This window comes from Arachis stenosperma, chromosome 3, assembly GCF_014773155.1.
Source record: "Arachis stenosperma cultivar V10309 chromosome 3, arast.V10309.gnm1.PFL2, whole genome shotgun sequence".
Taxonomy (NCBI): Eukaryota; Viridiplantae; Streptophyta; class Magnoliopsida; order Fabales; family Fabaceae; genus Arachis; species Arachis stenosperma.
In genome coordinates this window covers 7455335-7473301 of record NC_080379.1, presented here as the reverse complement: position 1 = coordinate 7473301, position 17967 = coordinate 7455335, and the positions used below count along the sequence as shown (strand labels likewise).

The following is a 17967-nucleotide window of genomic DNA, read 5'->3' as shown; positions in this document are numbered from 1 at the left end:
TACTTTACTTAATGGGATCAATAAATTATATTATAAAAAAATAATAAAAAAATAATACAAAAAATTACAATTATAAAAATGTATAATGTCAAACAAATAGTTAACAAAAAATAAAAATAATAAATAATAAATAGAGAGTTCATATAAATAGAAATAAAAAGAATTCTATAAATAATACAATAATATGTATAAAGAATAAAGTTGGTGAAAGGTAAATAAAAGTTTAGTATTAATGGCTAAAAGTCCATTAATAAAACGCAGAAGTTAAAAATTCTTACATCTTGTAAACTTGATTTTAAAGGTAAAATCACTTTGCTTTAGTGAATAAAATAGTTTACCAAACAAAAAATTAAAACTTTAAAAAGTTTAAACGTGTTTTTTCAGTTTTAATGCGCTTGCCAAACACATGCTAATTCATAGGGGGTGGCAAGTGGGGAAGTCCGCCCCACCCCGCCAGAAGCCCTTCCTGCCCCCACCTAGTGAGACGGTCCTAGAATTCCACCCCCGACCCGCCTAATTGCAGGCTGGCGGACTAAGCCCGCCTAATTGCAGGCTGGCAGACTAAGCAAGTAAATAATTTCACAATTATATTAATAAATTTATATATATTAAATTTACTATTAACTATTAAATAATATATATAATTTCACAATTATATTAATAAATTTATAATTTCTAAAGATATAAAAATTATATTTTTTATATTACAAACATTAAAGTCTTTGTAATTATAAAATATCTAATAAACATAATTATAAACAAAGTTTTCATCCAAAATATAAGTATAAATATTCTCTCCAAAACAAAATAAATATAATTTAAAATATAATTATAAATATTTTTTTCAAAGTAACATAAACATAATCCAAAACACTCAATTTTTATCTTCATACTCTTGTAAGTTAGGTTGAAGAAAGTTAAGTTTTAACAAAAAAAAATTACAAAAATATCCCTCACTAAAAAAAATAAGTTCGGCAGGGAAGCTGGTCCTGCTCTACCAAAACCCGCAGTTTAAGCGGTGCAAGTTAGGCGAGCTTTTACTATTTAATGGTCCCAATTTTTCAGTGTGTCTTTTTTGACGAGTTACGCAAATTAGGTCCATTTGCCATCGTTACTAGTAACTCATCACCTTAACTTGACAATTATGCATTTTTTGTTATAAATTGACAATGAAAACTAAAAGAAGAATAACGTCAGAAGAAATTAAAAGTGTCTTTTTTTCTTAAAAAATTACGTTTATAAAAATGTTTAGAAGTCAAGTTAGGTTTTCACTCGTTAAGAATAATTTCTCGTAAAGCACTAAGCAAAAAAGTTACCATAATATTGAAGAATAATATATCTTGCATAACTGAATTTTGATTTTGATCTATACATGGATACTTTGATTACTCACATAAAGTTGATAAGAATTTCGAAGACAAGCCTTCCCTGACTCTTGCTCCATGCTTGGACGACACCATTTTTTTTTTTGCAAGTTTCTTACATGACATGTACTATAGTTAATTAAATTTTAAAGGGTTTAATTAATTTGTTCTCTGAAAATTAATATTTGAGAATTTTAGATCGTTTAACAAATTTTCTCTAAATCATCATCTAATAATTTTTATAAAAAAGACAACTGTATATATTTTTTACCAAAATTATGAGGTAATTTTTTTAATAAAAGATATATAAATAAATTATTTTTAATAATTCAAGGAAAAAAAAAGGGGTTAAAGTTAAACCCCAGAAGTTTGTAAAAGGAAGAACATAGGGTTTATGGTATGAACCCAAGTGAAGCACCTTCAACTTCAAGCTCAAGCACAAAGCTTTAAACTTTTCCCAATCCTCATTATGGGCGAACGCAAAGCAAATCCAAAAATGCGAAATAGAAAGCGAAAACACACCACCGTTGCCGCCACTGCCGCCACCACCACCACCACCACCAACAACAACGACGACGAACTCCAAAAACCTCCCAAACTTCCCCGGACTGATTCTTCAGCCAAACCCGTGGAGTTTGCGCCTCCATGGAAAAATCTCCAATTCATAAACTGCATTCAAGACAAAAGCCTTCACCTTCGCAGGTTATTCTCTCCTTCTCGCTTTTGTTATTGCTTTTTCTATTTTATTATGACACACGTTTTCGAATGGATACTGAGGCCTTTTTCTCTTTTTAATTAATGAGTGTGTGTGTGTGTGTTAGTGCAGTAAGGTAGAATCAGCGTTCAATTTTGTGAATTCAAGAGTTGGTGATGGTGATGGTGATGACTCTGAAACCATAAAACTACCAAGACTACTATGTTTCCTCAATGATTGGATACAATCACTGTTGTTTCCTTCAGATAAGAAGCCTCATGCTGATGGGTTTGATGCTTATATTGACATCCGTTGTTGGGAGATATTTAAGTTCTGCTTGCAGGAGTCTTTGAAGTTTCATGTAACTTTGAACATGTCAAAGAATCTCCTGCGGCCAGTAGAGCTTATTGCCAGAAATGCTCTCTCACTCCTTGAGGAGTTGTCTGATTGTTCAGGAGAAACTTTAATATCCGATGAAAGGTTGAAGCTTTATGATGCTGCTCTTGATTGTGTTTCGTTGGTGTTTTCATCCCATGGAGGGTTGTCAAATGAAAATTTGGGCTTGTGGATTTCGACAGGGAAGGCAGTGCTTGAGCTTTTATTGCGAATGTATGACAAGAACCTTGATGGAAGCAATATGGGTGATTTTGCACTACGGTTTCTGTGGTTGGTGCTTCAGCCATTCTCCAAGTTTTTGAAGGTCCATCCAGTTAGGCAAAGTAGATTTCGTGAGTTTGTGGATGAACTCCTCGAGCTGCTGTTGCATGTTTCCGGTGAGTTGCATCTTCGGGTTAATGGAAGGAGTCCCATTTGGACGGAAAGAGCAATGAAGGTGGTGGAAGAAGTTCTTTCCCATGGACTATTTCACCCGGTGCTTGTGGATGAATTTTTAAGCTTACATGGTTTACAAAACTATGTTGCTTCATGTGATGATGCATCAAATGATTCAAAACCAGCTATTCAGAGTTATCCTAGACATTTATTTGATGTACTAAACAAAATTATAACCAGAAAGAATGCTATGGCAATGGGTAGTGTAGGTTTGTTATTTCACTCATTTGTTAATTCGGCAAGAAAATTCAAAGGAACTTCAGTGATGTATGAAGCAAACAAGACAATGGAGAAAATGAATGATTCAAGGCAACCCGTACCTGGAGAAAATAGCAGCTCAAATAACATTGGTGCGGACACTCAAAATTCACTTCTTAACTTTTTTGTACTAATCATGGAGCCGTTTTTGCTTGAGATCAATACTTGTCTCAAAAGTGAAGTTGATAGGAAACTCCAGTTGGTGGATCTTCATGGTGTACTCAAGTCTATCAGTAATTTGCTTGCTAGTTTTATGCAAGAGAAGGTGTATGTGAGAACAGAGGACACTTCTGGAGGAGCCTGTCTTAATTTCTTCAAGATTATATTTAATTCCCTGATGAAAACTTCCACTAACATTCTCAGCCTCTCAAACTATGATACAACTAACAGGAAGGAGATGGAAATATATACTTTATCAGCTAATGAGATAATAGTTTCTATGGGATATCTTCTGGAGATTGAATATGAGGTTGTTGGAGAAGAGTTGGTGAATTTATGGTGCATTATGTTGTCATACTCTTCCATCAATTGCAACATGGTGAATGTCTTTGACCAATGTTCATTATCTTCGAGTATACCTGCTCTGGGTTGCCAAATAATTAACCTCTACAGTCAACTACGCCAGGTTTGTGTCATAACTCTGATTGCTGCCCAATCATAAATTTTTTTTCCCTCGGTACAGTAGCTTACAATTTTTAGGCTTTGCATGGGTTATGCACCCCTCTTGGTTGGTGGTTTTCATTATTCAAAAGCAACTACATGAGTTCATGTATTTTACTTTGTGTGTGTCTAATTCTAAGGTTATTCTTCTGGTAGAGGGGGTGGGAATAGCTGGTTTAAATGAGGAGAAGTCTCTTAAAAAATGATATATTCAAGGTTTTAATCAGCTCATGTCTTGCTTTGTCTGCTTCTATTGTTTCCCTTAGATGGACTCGGGCTTGTATTTACATATTTGACATGATGTAGGTGAGAATTGCAATTGTAACATTGTGCAAAGCAATAAGGCTTATTATATCTGGTGAGGGTAATACTGAGGAATGTTCTTCTAGGTTGACAATTCTGTCTAATGAAGTTCATTATGAATCAGTTGAGAAGCTGTTATCTTCACAGAAGTTTGTCCATGCAGTTTATAAGGCTGTTGAAGCTATTCCAGAAGGGCAAGTGAGTGGATGTATTAGACAGATAACAGAAGATATATCAGAATCACTTAATTGGATGAAGGATTTCTCTCCATTGGTTGATGCTGAAAAATTGCAAATTTTTAATCTGCAAGTGAAACTTTTGGGTGGAGGCCTGTCCAGTTTGTATTGTTTAGTGCTTGATTCAGTGATGGTTACTGAGGGTAACAGCAATCTTGTTGGAGTGGCTGTAAAAGAATTAGTGGCAACATTGCGTTCACACTTGAGTACTCTTGTTGGACAGCAAGGAGATTCCATCTGCAATTTCCTTTCATCTGTCTTGGGAGGAACTGTTGATGGGGTGGTTGGAAAGGGAAAGTTTTTGAAGAAATTTGGTAGGTTCAGCCAATGGGCCCTTGTGTTCTTCTTTCAGTTGTTTGTGTCCTGCCGAATCTTACTTAGGCAGGCAATTAGCCTTATGCCACCTGGTTTATCAAAGAAAGTTTCTGCTGAGGTGGGGGATGTCACAGCATATTCCGCCTTTGAGTTGATGGAGAGGATTGATGAGATAGACACTGGCTATTTTACTTGGATTGCTCAGCCTTCTGCTTCCCTCCTTGTTGTTTTGCAATATATTTCAGACATATATCACAAGTATGGTTCAGATGATTCTTGTCCTCTTACATATGTATTTCAATCAATGATTCTTCAGAGGCTTGTTGATTTGGATAGGAATATTGAACTGCTCAAGTATTTGCAGAAGAAACGTTACAGATCCCGAATCACAGCATTGAAGGAAGAGGCTGCTGGACTTACTGATCTTATGATGGAAAACTTATCACGTGTATATCAATCCCCAGTCTTTGAATCTGATGATGTAGCTTGTGAGGATGTAATTTTCCTGGGTACACAAAGAAACAGATGGAATCGAGGAGTTTATGTTGCCAACAAAAATTCATTGCCAACAGCCATTTGGTTGAGTCTTTGCAAAAATGTTGATATATGGGGCAATCATGCTTCCAAGAAGCATTTGAAAAAGTTCTTATCACATTTACTTCATACTTCTCTTCGCTGTGAAAGAAGCAGTTTGCAGGAGTCAGCACTGCAAAAGATCAATGAGTGTAACAAGCAGTTTTCAGGAGCCAGGCATGCAAGAGATCTTTTCTCACAAATATCGTCCCAACTTCTAAGTGATTCACTTTTATATGAACAGAAAGTAAGATGATTTGGTTATACTTCAACTCACACAAATGCACACAAGTAAACTAGTAGTTCCTATTAATCCATGGAAGTGTTTATTTCAGCTCAGTCCTGCTTTATCTAAACTGATTTGTTTTCCTGTTTTAATTCCTTAGCAACATTTACATTTCTAGGTATTCATTTCCTACTGCCTTTTTAGTTTATCCACAGGAATCTGGCCTCAAGATTTTGCCATGCCTTAGAGAAAGCTGTACAGCCGTTATTTAGTAATTTTGCAAATACTAATCTCAATCTTCAGAGATCACCTAATTGGCTTGAGTATTTGAGTGCTATTGACAAGTCGACTGTGGTTCGTGATGAAGATATCAGCATAGAAGAAAAGACCAAATCTATTACCAACAAAAGTTTCACAGTTTGCCACCATTTGCTCAATCTATTGTGTTCAATGCCGTATATAAATGCAAGTTCATTTTCATGCCTTGTGACTTGTATTTTCAACCTTGAAAGGTACAATATCTCTCTGTTGGTTGCTTCCTTATTGTGTGTGGACATGCAAATAAAAGAAGAAAGTGTTGTAGAATGTAAAGAAATGAGAAAAAAGATGAGTAGGGCTGACAGACAGATATTGTCCAATGGTCCAATACATGGAAACTAAAGGGGAACAAAATGCCAAAGAAAAAAGGAAAAAAAGAGAGAAAAAAAATACTTTTCTCAGTTGTAAATGGAAACTCCTAGCCTTAAAGACATAAATAGTGTATTAAATGAATATGATGTTATAGCCCTTTTCACTTTGATCACTTGATCCTATACAGATAGCGTTTCAAAACTAGAAATATTAATGTAAAAGTAGTGCACCCATATGCAAGGGAACTGTTATTTTTCCAAAACTCTCTTCTCTTTTTTACATACAAGTTTTCAAATTTGTTTGTGTTTCTGCTCCCTACTGAAGAAAAAGAAATCCAAATAGGTACGATGACTGTGATATAGATGTCTTATACATGTTCTTTTAGTTGCTTGCTGCAGGGTGTTCTCCAGTGAATAATTTGTGAAACATTTTTATATTGTTTATTTGTTTAATTCTGTTCATCTCTACTTAACTATGCAGGCTTCTTGTCAGTGCCTTAGTATATTTTTGGAGTTCAGGGCACCAGGATTATTTTTGTAAGTATTTGAGATTATTTGTAGTTTGCAGGAAGGCCTTAAGGCATGTAATAATGGGATTTTGTGAGAAGACAGACACTATCCAATCGTCAACTGACTCGATTATTTCTGAAGGTTCATTTCCTGTTTTGTGGCTTTCAAAGTCATTATCTGTGATTGTTGGAATTAAAGAAGCCTTCTCAGCAGAAAATTCTATTCTATTTAAATCTCTGATCTGTTCTTTAATGGATCACACATCATACATATTGGCGGGGATAATAAAATATCAAATTATTCATGGAGTTTCCATTGATAAAGAAGCTGGGGATCTTTGTGAAGAGATCTCCAATGATTCTAGCAATGAAAATGATTCTTTGCTTCCATCTTCTCAGCATCTAGATTCTGCCAAGCTTGAGGCATTGAAATGCTTAACCCTTATTTGTAAGAATTTGAAAGAGCAGACACAAAGCTTGGTTGTTTTGCAGAAGGATGTTACTTGGGCCAATGAGCGAATGAATCTTCCTTATGCGGATATAAATAGATTGTCTTCTGCAATTTCTTGCTATATTGGAATTTTAGGGGGACTCACATCTGGCATGGGCCAAACAGATGCAAGTAGTAGTGAACCTAAAATATTGTTGTGGAAAGATCTTGTGGAGCTTGTTGATTTTCTTGTAAGCAGATTGCTTGTCCACAATAATCAACTCCCAGAAAGTTTTTGTGACAAAAGTTTTGAGAAACCAGTCAACAAATTTTTGTTGGGTACAAAACATTGTTCACTTGAAAGCTCAGTTTCCAAGGCTGATAACTTACCTGGTACACAAGACGAATCTAAAGGCACGACTTGTTCCACTTCATCAGCAACTGATAATGTCTCTAATATTGTTGGTGATATTGGAAAGATGTTGAACTCAGAAAGTAAAAGCTATGTTGCCAGTGTTTTGAATAAGCCTTTGTTACATAGCTTTCTAAAAGGTAGTCATCCTGAAGTAGCATTTTTACTTAGGCAACTTTTAATTGCCTCCTCATTTCTTTTGAGGCTAAATGTGATGGAAGGCAATTCTTCTTTGCTTTCAAGTTTTGTACCTACTTTCATTGAAATTTCACAAGTCCTGTTGTTAGAATTTACTGAGATGGTCGAAGTTCCACAAGAATCGGCTTTTCTATTGTTAGATGGTGTTCTGAGCTATCTGAGAGAATTAGCCAGTTTTTTCTCCTTCACGGAACCAACCTCATCTAGTAATGTTCATACAAAATTGGTACAGATTCTTATGAGGGCAATTGGGAAGACCATATTGCTGCAAGGAAAAAGGGCAACACTAACGTTTCATGAAAGACAGTCAAGCACCAAGACACTTCATAAAGCATCATCTGAAGCATATTCTTATAGTGAAATGTACTGCTTTTACTTGGATGAATTTAAAACCAGGCTTCGCACATCATTCAAATCATATATTATGAGCCCATCAGAGTTGCATCTTTTATCTACTATACAGGACATTGAGAGAGCTCTGGTTGGAGTACGAGAAGAATGTTCCATGATCTATGACTTAGAAACCAGTAAAAATGGTGGAAAATGTTCGTCACTTGTTGCAGCTGGAATTGATTGCTTTGATATGATTCTTGAATTTGTTTCAGGTAATAAAAACATCCAGTGAGGGCAAAGTAAAATTTTAATTTCATTCTGTAATTAGTGTTTTGAATTATCCTTCAGTAAAAGTAAAACTTCAGGTATCGAATACTGGGTTTATCACATTGACACTGATTATACTTTGTATTTATTGCTATTCAGCATATTCTGTGCTTGCATAATTATCATTATGGTCTGACATTTTTTCCCGTTTCAAGGTCGGAAAGGCTTGAAGCTGATTAAAAGACACTGTCAGGGCTTAGTACCTGCTCTTTTCAACATTATTGTGCATTTGAAGAGCCCGCTTATTTTTTATGCGACATCTGGAACAGTTGCCAGCAACCTGGATCCAGGTCCAGCCATACTTATGTGTGTTGAAGTGCTCGTTACAGTTTCAAGGAAACATGCTGTATTTCCCATGGATGTGTGGCATGTAGGTCACTTGTTACATATTCCAGGTGTAATCTTTCAGGATTTCAATCAGCTTAAAATTTCTAAAGCTTCCGGTCAACCAGATTCCTCAGTGATTTTGGAAGACCAAATTCCTCAGCAAGTAGAGGGAGTGAACTTCTCTCATGTAGATCGGCAGTTTACAATTCACCTATTTGTTGCCTGTTGTCAGCTATTGTGTACCACAATTAGGCATCGCCTGAGGTATGTCTCATTATTTATTTTTAATTCTGTGACCAAAGTGGAACACGGATAGAGATGGCAAAATTTCCAATGGAAATCACTCATATCCATCTGATTATTTATTCATTTATTTAATAATCTTTCCAGTGAGTGCAAGCAGTGTGTTGCCCATCTTGAAGCTTCTGTTGCTGTTCTTCTTAATTGTTTGGAGACAGTAGTGGATAATGAATCAACAGTAAACAAAGGTTGCTTTTCATGGGAAATTGATGAGGGAGTGAAATGTGCTTGTTTTCTGCGGAGGGTATTTGAAGAGGTGCGTGGCATCAAATTAGTGTGTCGCCTGCTTAATAATTAACATGTCGTGTGTTTCAATACATTGAACTAGTTCATTAAGAAGATGACTGTGAATTTAGTGGTCTTTTCTGATTCTGAAATTGTTTGATTTCCTTTGTAGCTTCACATTGATCATGATATGAGAAATCTAATTAAACTACTAATTTGAATGAAATTATATTATTTTTGGTTGCAGAAGGAAAGGAATATAGAAATAATAAACTTTGGACATTAACATAACATTTGTTTATTTCCATTATTTTAAACTGTATACTTGTTATTCTCCTTTTGCTTACCCATTTTGTTTTTATAATCATGATGCAGATAAGACAGCAAAAAGATATATTCGGCCGGCAATGTTCTCTGTTCTTATCCAACTATATATGGGTTTACACAGGTTATGGTCCAAAAAGAGGTGGCATCAGAAGGTTGTATAGAAGTTTTCATTCGTTTATCCATTTTTTAAAATATCAGATTTACTACTTGCAATAATACAATTCCTATCACAACTAATTCCCCCTTTCTATTTTTTTTTTTTTACTTACGTTAAACTTCATCCATATCAAAATAAAAACAGTCGGAAAGTATCAAGAGATGATAATTAGTAGGTTGAGGAGCTGATTTTCATGACTGCAGCCACTGTTCATAACCATTACATTAGCTAATGTGGGTGATTGGATCATTATTTGCAGAGAAATTGATGAAGCTCTAAGACCCGGTATCTATGCTTTGATAGATATTTGTTCAGTTGATGATCTTCAATATCTTCATACTGTTTTTGGGGGTAAGTACTCCAGAACGGACAAATTTGAGGATATGAATTAAAGAAGGATTCTAATTTCTTTTTCCCATTTGCAGAGGGACCTTGCAGAAATACCCTAGCAAGTCTACAACATGATTACAAACTCAATTTCAAATATGAGGGAAAAGTTTAACTTGGGAAATTCCTTTGGTGGTAAATTTTTGTGCCAGCTCATTCTGTTGTTCCACGTTGAAACTCTTTCCACTAAGATTGATTACTTGCTATGACAATTATGTGAAGATGATATTCATGGAAAGCCAAGTGTGCTCCACTTATTATTATTATTATTATTATTATTATTATTATTATTATTATTATTATTATTATTATTATTAATTGAACATGTTGCAAAACCGATCTTCAATACCTAACATACAGTAGAGGCCTTTTTTTCCCAATCAATAGGCCATTCTTTTATAGACAGTTGCATTGTCATTGTTATAATATTACCTAAAGGAACTGTACCATTGACTTCAATTCAAATGTAAAAGTTGTTTTAGTATATGGGCCATTATATATTTATATATGTCATACTTGCAATTTTTTTTGCCCTTGTGTTTTCTCATTTTATTATTAGTATGAAGGTAGCTTAAAGCCTTAAAATAAATGCTCTAAATTCTGTGCTTATGCAATCATTCTACTGAAAGCATTAACAATTTAAATGTATTGAAATCGACTTACTTTGGTTGTATATGTACTTCTTTGTTGTTCTGTTGTTTAGAGGGAGCTTACGTGTAACATTATATGTAGGGGACACCTAGCTAAATATCTTTGGCTTTTAATATCCAAACTTGTCTTGATGCTTATTTTGTCAATTCACTGAAAGCAAAGAACCCCAAAAGTTAGAATTATTTTCTTGCTATTCCAATATATAAAGTATACAGGATAATTAGACATTTTACCTACCATAAAAGGAACGAAAAAAATAAGCAATCATGAGTCAAAAAATAAATGATAAGGTCGGACTGTGGAGTGTGTAGTTAGTGATTTATGACCTTTGGGTTAGTGTCAAATACAAGATGAGTTATTCTTAGTTGCACTTGTTTTTCTATGCTTCAAAACAAGTGTTGGAAATGGATTAGTTGTGGGGTGAAACACAATTGATTCATTCCAAATGCCTGCAAGATATGATGAATTGAAATTACGGTGGAAAATATGGTGTTGAAATTTCTGTATGTTATTTAATGGTGAATTGAAATTTTATTGTATCAAGTTCTAGACCCTTTTAAGACACATCTTAAATGCCATGCTTTTTTTTTTCTTTTGATGTTGACACATGCCATAATTGAGCCCACAGTTTGGTGCATTAAGTGATGATAATATCGTCATTTACAAGGCATATGATAATAGCCCAATATATAAAGTTGTGTGGTGAGCAATAATTTTTGTGTATGATAAGTTTGTTGTTGAGATTCCCATTTGTTCTATTAAAACTCAGTCGGCAGAGCCTCTTTTCCTTTCTATTGTGTAGTGTTCTTTGTTGACTTGATCATTGTGATTCTCTTATTATCTTCCATAAACCTTTTCCAATTTTTTCAGATCATCAAAGCCCCTTAATGGGTTACTATTACTGTAAACCCAGGCCTTATGATTCTCACACCTCAAATGTTGTGCTGATGTTGGTGGTGGCCTTGATTCTTCTGTGCATACCATGGCTCTTCACAAGGGAACCAGAGGTGGTTGTTGTAGAACCAATAAATTGGTCACCGGTCGTCGCAGCAATACTTGCAGTACTGATCCTAATTTTGGTGTCACTGATGGGAACTCCTAGGAGGAAGGTTTATGCCAAGCCACATTACTACTGTGGATGTAAGCATCCCTGCTATTGTTACTATTAGTGTTTATGCAAGAACTTGCAGCTTGGTGAGGGTATGAATCAAGATCAGAAGATGATGTGTTCTTGTGGTTCTATGTTCCATGGCACTGTATAAGATATTGCACATAGTATGTCATTTATGAGAATGTTTCATTGCTTCATAGGAAAAACTAAGAACAAATGTTCAATGTTATCTATCACCATTCACCACAGATAATATAGCAACTGTAAAATTTTCCTTATTTATTGTGTTGTTAATTGTTATATGGTATTGGGTCAAGTTACATTGTAGTATACTAATATAAATGATTCTATTTTACAAGATTGAACTTTCTTGATTCATTTAGCATTTTGGTAGTGATGATTCTGATGAGTTAAAAGAATTATGAAGATCATGCAATAATTTGAAGGGAGTGAAGTTCTCCATATGATCTCAGATATTTTTATGTAGAGTCAATCATAAAAAAATTGCAACAGTGAGAGCAACACAAAGAGGTTGATGTGGAGAGCCATGTGATCAAAATGGTGTGCTGTCTTGTTTCAAAATGTTGGAAGGTTAATGTGATGAGGATAGCACATCTTTAGTGTTGTTATATTTTGTGTAGACATGCACATGAAGATGAAAAGGAGAAAAGCATTGGTTCATAAGAGTTAACATGACTTATCATCTAACAAGTGGCTCATTTGTCCCCACACTAGCTCCATTATCTTCTGTTGTAGCCATTTGAGTCATTCTAGAGCCATATAAGCATTTTACTGAAGACATTTGACAGAGATCAAAATCAGGTCAAAGAAGAAAGTAACATTGTTCTAGTGCTATTTTATCATGTTTTAAACATGATTCTGAGTATCGGATCGAACTAGTCGGTTTAATCAGATTTACCAAATTGATCTAATTCAGATGAAGAGTGATTGTTTTCAAATCGACTAAAAATTGAAAAGATTGATAAAGAATTGACAAATTAGGTCGAACTAATTTAATTTTTAACCGTTAACTCATTTAAAAAAATACAATACAAAATTATTTTTTAAAATATATATTATATATAAATATGTTATTTTACCAATTTTTTAATTTTTGAATATTTAATTTTATCGTTCAATAATCTGTTCGATTTTTAAAATTTTGGTTTTAAAAAGTTAATAGGTAAAGTCACCTTGGGTAGTGAAAAATTAAGAGTGCTTTAAACAGGTTGAACTTCTGAAATCAATGTAACTGCTTAATTTATCCCACTTTTCTTCTCTTTACTTTTTTTATTAATACCATAAAAAATTAACGTGGCATAGAAGGGATCTCCACTAAAGAAAAAGAGGGAAGGAAAAAAGAAAGTGATGATTTCGTGGGATGCTGTGACCCCCACAAAAAAGTAAATATCTTAACCAAGTGAACTATTCAACTAACCTCTTAGTACATGCTATTGTCATTTTTGTCCATGTCAATTTCATGTGACTTGAAACGTGTCTTCATTTCAGCATAGAGGCAGGGGCAACTCTCATAATTAAAAACATTGATATTCAAATTTCAAACCGACCAAGTCAAAATCAATTCAATAAATCAGTAACACTGATTTATTTAATATATGGTTAGTACCATACCCACATCAACCTTATCACCCTTGTTTTGCATGCTGTACCTCTTTACAATCTCCCATGTATTGAATAAAATAATCAATTAGTTCCATACTCTTAAGAACTTAGGAGTAATATTATTTGTACAACAAAAGTTAATAACTTTATTTAGAATACTAATTTCCTTCCTAATATTTATATGAACTACCAACTAAGTTTTCTGCTAAAGACAAACACAAATAGCATTTCTGGCTCCAAAGATCAGACAGTGAAGATTGGAGTATCATAGAGCACAAATTCAGCTCAAAAAGTAAGTAACCTACCAAATCACAAAACTCATATATTTGGTTCTTCTGTTGGTAAAAGATGTCAAATAAATAAATAAATAAGTGCCATCAACTGCTAACATCCTCTAATATTTGATGCAGATTTTGCCAGCTGTTAACTTTTTCAAGTTCTGAATTGTAATATACTCAAAAGGGTCATAAAAATTTCAATGGCTTATGGTGATAGAAACAGAGGATCCTCTGTTTTTGATGGGTTCACTCTGAGTCCCCTGCCATATCCTGTTCTGCTGATCCTAGCACTGATCCTAATCTTCCTTGGAGTTTCATGGTACTTTTCATATGAAGAAGTTGTTGAAAGTGCTCAAGTGCAATTGGGGTGGTTACTATTTGCCACTCCAGTTCTGCTTATACTCATAGTTCGTTGGTTGTCATCAATGGAAAACACTGAGTGGTTCTCCGGTTGGGACAGACGCCGGAGAACCACCCAGGGATCCTCGGAGGGGAGCTCACCATGGGGTGTGGCTGCCTTGATTGTTGTGTTGCTTATATTGATGCAATATCAATCCATTTTTCGTGATAACTGGTTTGTTTGATTTTAAGTCCAAACCACTTAAAGACAATTCAAGGGGAATCAAGCATACATATATAACTTGAACCAACTATCTTGGTTGGTTGGTTAGTTTGATTTGGAACTCCTACTTTAGATGCTTGTTTTTTTAGGAGATTGTATTTTGTTTTTTATATGAATAGTGTAGAAGGTGCTTTTGTATGTATATTCTTCACTAGTTCAGTCTGAAGTTATTGGAAATTATTATGAAGAACACTGAGTGATTGGTGATAAAGAAAATTAGAGTTTTCAATTCCCAAAATATTCATATTGTTTGTCCTTCCTAACATAGTAACATGGGTTTACTTCTTTTAAGGTGAAAAAACTTAAAAGTGATAAAAAGGATGCAATAAAATAATCTGAGATCATAGAGTGAGACTTACTTCAGTCATTCTATGAATTTGCAAAACTTCTCACTTGAACTTATTGATCCAACAAGATTACAGGAATAAAAAGCAAGAACAAAGCATTGACTTGTTAGGTAGTTAAACCTCCCTTCATATGAACAATGTTCTTTTACATGGAGTTCATTTTCCAACCTTCCACAAGTTCATGGAATAAATTAACTCAGTAGCATATATGAAAACTGCATGTAAACAAGAAGAGAAAATTCCCAACAAAAGTTGAATCCAAAGCTAGAATTCTAGTTTGTGTAGTATAGTAACATAAGAATTTTCTGGGGTCAAGAGTGGTTCAAACTTCAAAGCATTTACGATAATAAATCAACAAAAGCAACATCATGTGCAAAATGGCTGCATTCAAAGGAGACATTGCAGCTTGTTATTCTACTGGTTGAAAATGAAATCCCTGAAATGGGAAAGCCATAACAAGCTAATGACAATGCCAAGTAGCATGAGCAAATGGAGAGTTGGAGAAAAAGAAACAGTGCCTTGCTGCTTCCATTCTGCACTCTTGTGCTTTTTCTTCTTTGTGTAGAACCACCCCATTTTTTTCTTTTTTGTCACTCACTCATAAGCACACCAGTGCATGTAATCCGAGGTTTATTATATAAGAGGTGATTGGACTCTTTTAGTTTGCTTCTGATGGTTGGATTTGGCATATATTCTTTGAGTGTAACTTCTGTTCTGTCCTACCAACAGGGTTTTGCTTTGTACAATGGTTGCATCTTCCAAGACTAGTTTCTTGATTGAGAAGGATGAGAACAATCACACCCTTGGAGGTCAAAAAAGGGACTCTTCAGTTAATTTCAAGATTGAGGCTTTATACTCCCTAAAAATTTTGAATAGTGAATTAGAAAGGGTAACACAAAAGCACAACCACCAATACTTAGGCCTATCTTGATCTCTTTTATATATATATATATATATATATATATATATATATATATGGTCATTTAAACATGATCCAAAATTAGGCTTATTATATATGCATAATTTTTTGTATAACTAAGAGCTCACAACCCTTGCAAGAGGCCTGAAGAAGTGTGTCTTTGGCTTTATGACCCACCATTCTTTTGCTTGTTCAGTTGGTCCTTTTTATGACCATAGGCCACCATTTTACAATTATATAAATTATTCCCTTATATCATTCATCTCACTTCCATAACTAATTTTTTTAGCCCTTTTAATTTTATTCCCTCCATTTTAGATTCAATGTCCAATTCACATATTTTAAAGTTTTAAAATATTTATTCTTTTATGATAATATTTAAGTAGTATATTTTAATTTCTTTTTATCTTTATCCCTAGTAACTATGTAACTTGAAATTATAAAAGTATAATGTCAATATATACTATTAGTTGAAGTTTAATTATTTTTTAACAAATCATCTTTTTAAAAAAAATTGTGAATTAACCTTTTTTTTTTATAAATAATCAACTAATATGATTCTTTTTTTAAAAATTTCTTTTCTTTATATCATAACATTTTAAGCCACTAACGTAACAATTACTCATTTACTTTTATTTATTAATTTTTTGTTAAAAATATTCTTACAAAAAAGTATAAGTTTTATCTACTTTTACTTTATTATTATTATTATTATTATTATTATTATTATTATTATTATTATTATTATTGTTATTATTAAAGTAACTACTCACGTAAAATATTTTTATGTGAATATAATAGTTAAAAGTTATTATATAATTTAATATATTTAATCAAGAGTTTGATTTTGATGCATTAACAATATAAAATATTTTATATGATTGTGTAATTACAATTTTTTTTCTAAACGATCTTTCATGTGGTCAATGTAAAAGCTAAATAGTTATTTTTAGGGTTAAGTTCAATTTTGGTCCTAACGTAGGGGTCGAAAATTTGTTTCGTCCCTAAGTTTTTTTCTAAACAAAATCGTCCCCAAAGTTGACAGTTGTATTAAAATGATCCTTTCGCACCAAAAATAAATTTTAATAACAACTATGCCCTTGCGGTTTCTCTCCCTTAATTTTCATTCCCGCGAAGTGCATACCTCCTCATCAAGTAACTCATAAACGTCCTTGAAACACTTGAAAACTGAAACGTTGGTGTGAAACCCTCAGACGTAGGTGCGAAGAGGGTGTACAGAAAGCATTGTCGCCGTTGGGGGGGGTTAAGGTTGAGAATCGGTGTGCTGAGACATTGGTGAGTGATCTTCATCGCTGCAACAGCTGATTGGTCAGGTACGATTACTTTCCATCCCTCAACCAATCACGTCAACTGTTCACAACATGTTGGGGGTTTGTATTTCATCACCATGTTGCTCTGTCTGAGCATTTCGGAGTTGAATGCAGGCTTTTGAGTCTGCTGCTATAGCTAGGGTTTGTATATATGTTTGTGAGTAATGTATTATGCTGTATAGCAGGGTTGACTGAGCAGAAGATGGTGTATATGAACGTGAGGGTGCATCATGGGGGTGCATTCGGATATGAGGAGGGGGTTTTTAAGTACCGGAAGGGTCAAAGTACCATCATCGAGGATATTGACAGCGATCGTTGGTCTTTGTTTGAGGCCTATGAAGAACTAAGGCAGTTTGGTTACTTTCAGGCCAACATTGTTGCGTTGTGGTATAAAGATCCAAACTTTGATGATTTGGAGACTTGCCTGAAGATGCTGAAGGGTGACGCAGAAGCAATCGATATGTGCAACATTGCTGGGTTACGGGGCTTGGTAGAGTTGTATGTGGTCCACGATGTGGGCGATGCCGAGCCATTTCCAGAAGTGGGTTACATTGACGTTGGAGGAGTTGCAGAAGAGGGAACAGATGATGGGCTTGGCTTGGTTGTTTTCGAAGGGCACGGGGCTGAGGCAGCAGGGGGCAGTGCCGAACCTAATGAGGCAACCGAGGATGGAGATGTGGGGGATGAGTTTGAGGTAGATGGAAGTGAGTCCAATGATGAAAACAGTGAAGACCTTGAGTACATGCCATCTGATGAGCAGGGGGACAGTGCAGGAGAGGTGCACTTCATTGATAGTGATGAGGATTTTGAGGGTGATAGTGGATATGATGATGGTAATTCTATGCCGGAAGAAGCTACTGCTGGCAAGGAAAAGGGTAAAGGTATAAATCAGTTTAGTGATGAGGATGGAGCAGATAGTGATGAGTTGGAGATGGAATACATGATTGGTAGGGATGAGAGGGATGATGACAATGCTGAGAATGATTCTGATGATATATCAGATTGTGTGAGTCAAAGGTTTCCAGTTCATAAACCTTTGAAGGATATGAGCAGCTATAGGTGGG

At 34.6% G+C, this 17967-nt stretch overlaps 2 protein-coding genes across 3 annotated transcripts; both read left to right on the top strand.

The window, feature by feature from the left end:
* The first annotated feature begins 1774 nt into the window (after positions 1–1774).
* Positions 1775–11777, top strand: LOC130968703 (uncharacterized). 2 transcript variants are annotated; one of them, XR_009081725.1, is made up of 11 exons: positions 1775–2066; positions 2191–3772; positions 4114–5481; positions 5665–5972; positions 6571–8243; positions 8454–8889; positions 9016–9181; positions 9526–9629; positions 9779–9985; positions 10060–10156; positions 11543–11601. XR_009081725.1 is itself a non-coding variant. In XM_057894112.1 (11 exons), the coding sequence occupies exons 1-10, from the start codon at positions 1834–1836 to the stop codon at positions 10134–10136; spliced, it is 6039 nt and encodes a 2012-aa protein (XP_057750095.1). In that variant the 5' UTR covers positions 1775–1833; the 3' UTR covers positions 10137–10156; positions 11543–11777. The 2 variants fall into 2 exon arrangements, 1 of the variants encoding a protein (XP_057750095.1); XM_057894112.1 differs by having other exon boundaries at positions 9894–9985; positions 11543–11777.
* Positions 11778–13411: 1634 nt separating this feature from the next.
* Positions 13412–14519, top strand: LOC130969618 (uncharacterized). Its single transcript, XM_057895423.1, has 2 exons — positions 13412–13698; positions 13817–14519. The coding sequence occupies exon 2, from the start codon at positions 13885–13887 to the stop codon at positions 14266–14268; it is 384 nt and encodes a 127-aa protein (XP_057751406.1). The 5' UTR covers positions 13412–13698; positions 13817–13884; the 3' UTR covers positions 14269–14519.
* Positions 14520–17967: the final 3448 nt, after the last annotated feature.

What these genes read in the sequence shown, in the direction of transcription:
- LOC130969618 (XM_057895423.1), top strand. Translation starts at nt 13,885, where the DNA reads ATGGCTTATGGTGATAGAAACAGAGGATCCTCTGTTTTTGATGGGTTC.
- LOC130968703 (XM_057894112.1), top strand. Translation starts at nt 1,834, where the DNA reads ATGGGCGAACGCAAAGCAAATCCAAAAATGCGAAATAGAAAGCGAAAA. An exon ending in TGTATTTTCAACCTTGAAAG is followed by an intron (nt 5,973 to 6,570) that starts GTACAATATCTC and finishes TTAACTATGCAG; the next exon opens with GCTTCTTGTCAGTGCCTTAG. An exon ending in TCTTCATACTGTTTTTGGGG is followed by an intron (nt 9,986 to 10,059) that starts GTAAGTACTCCA and finishes TCCCATTTGCAG; the next exon opens with AGGGACCTTGCAGAAATACC.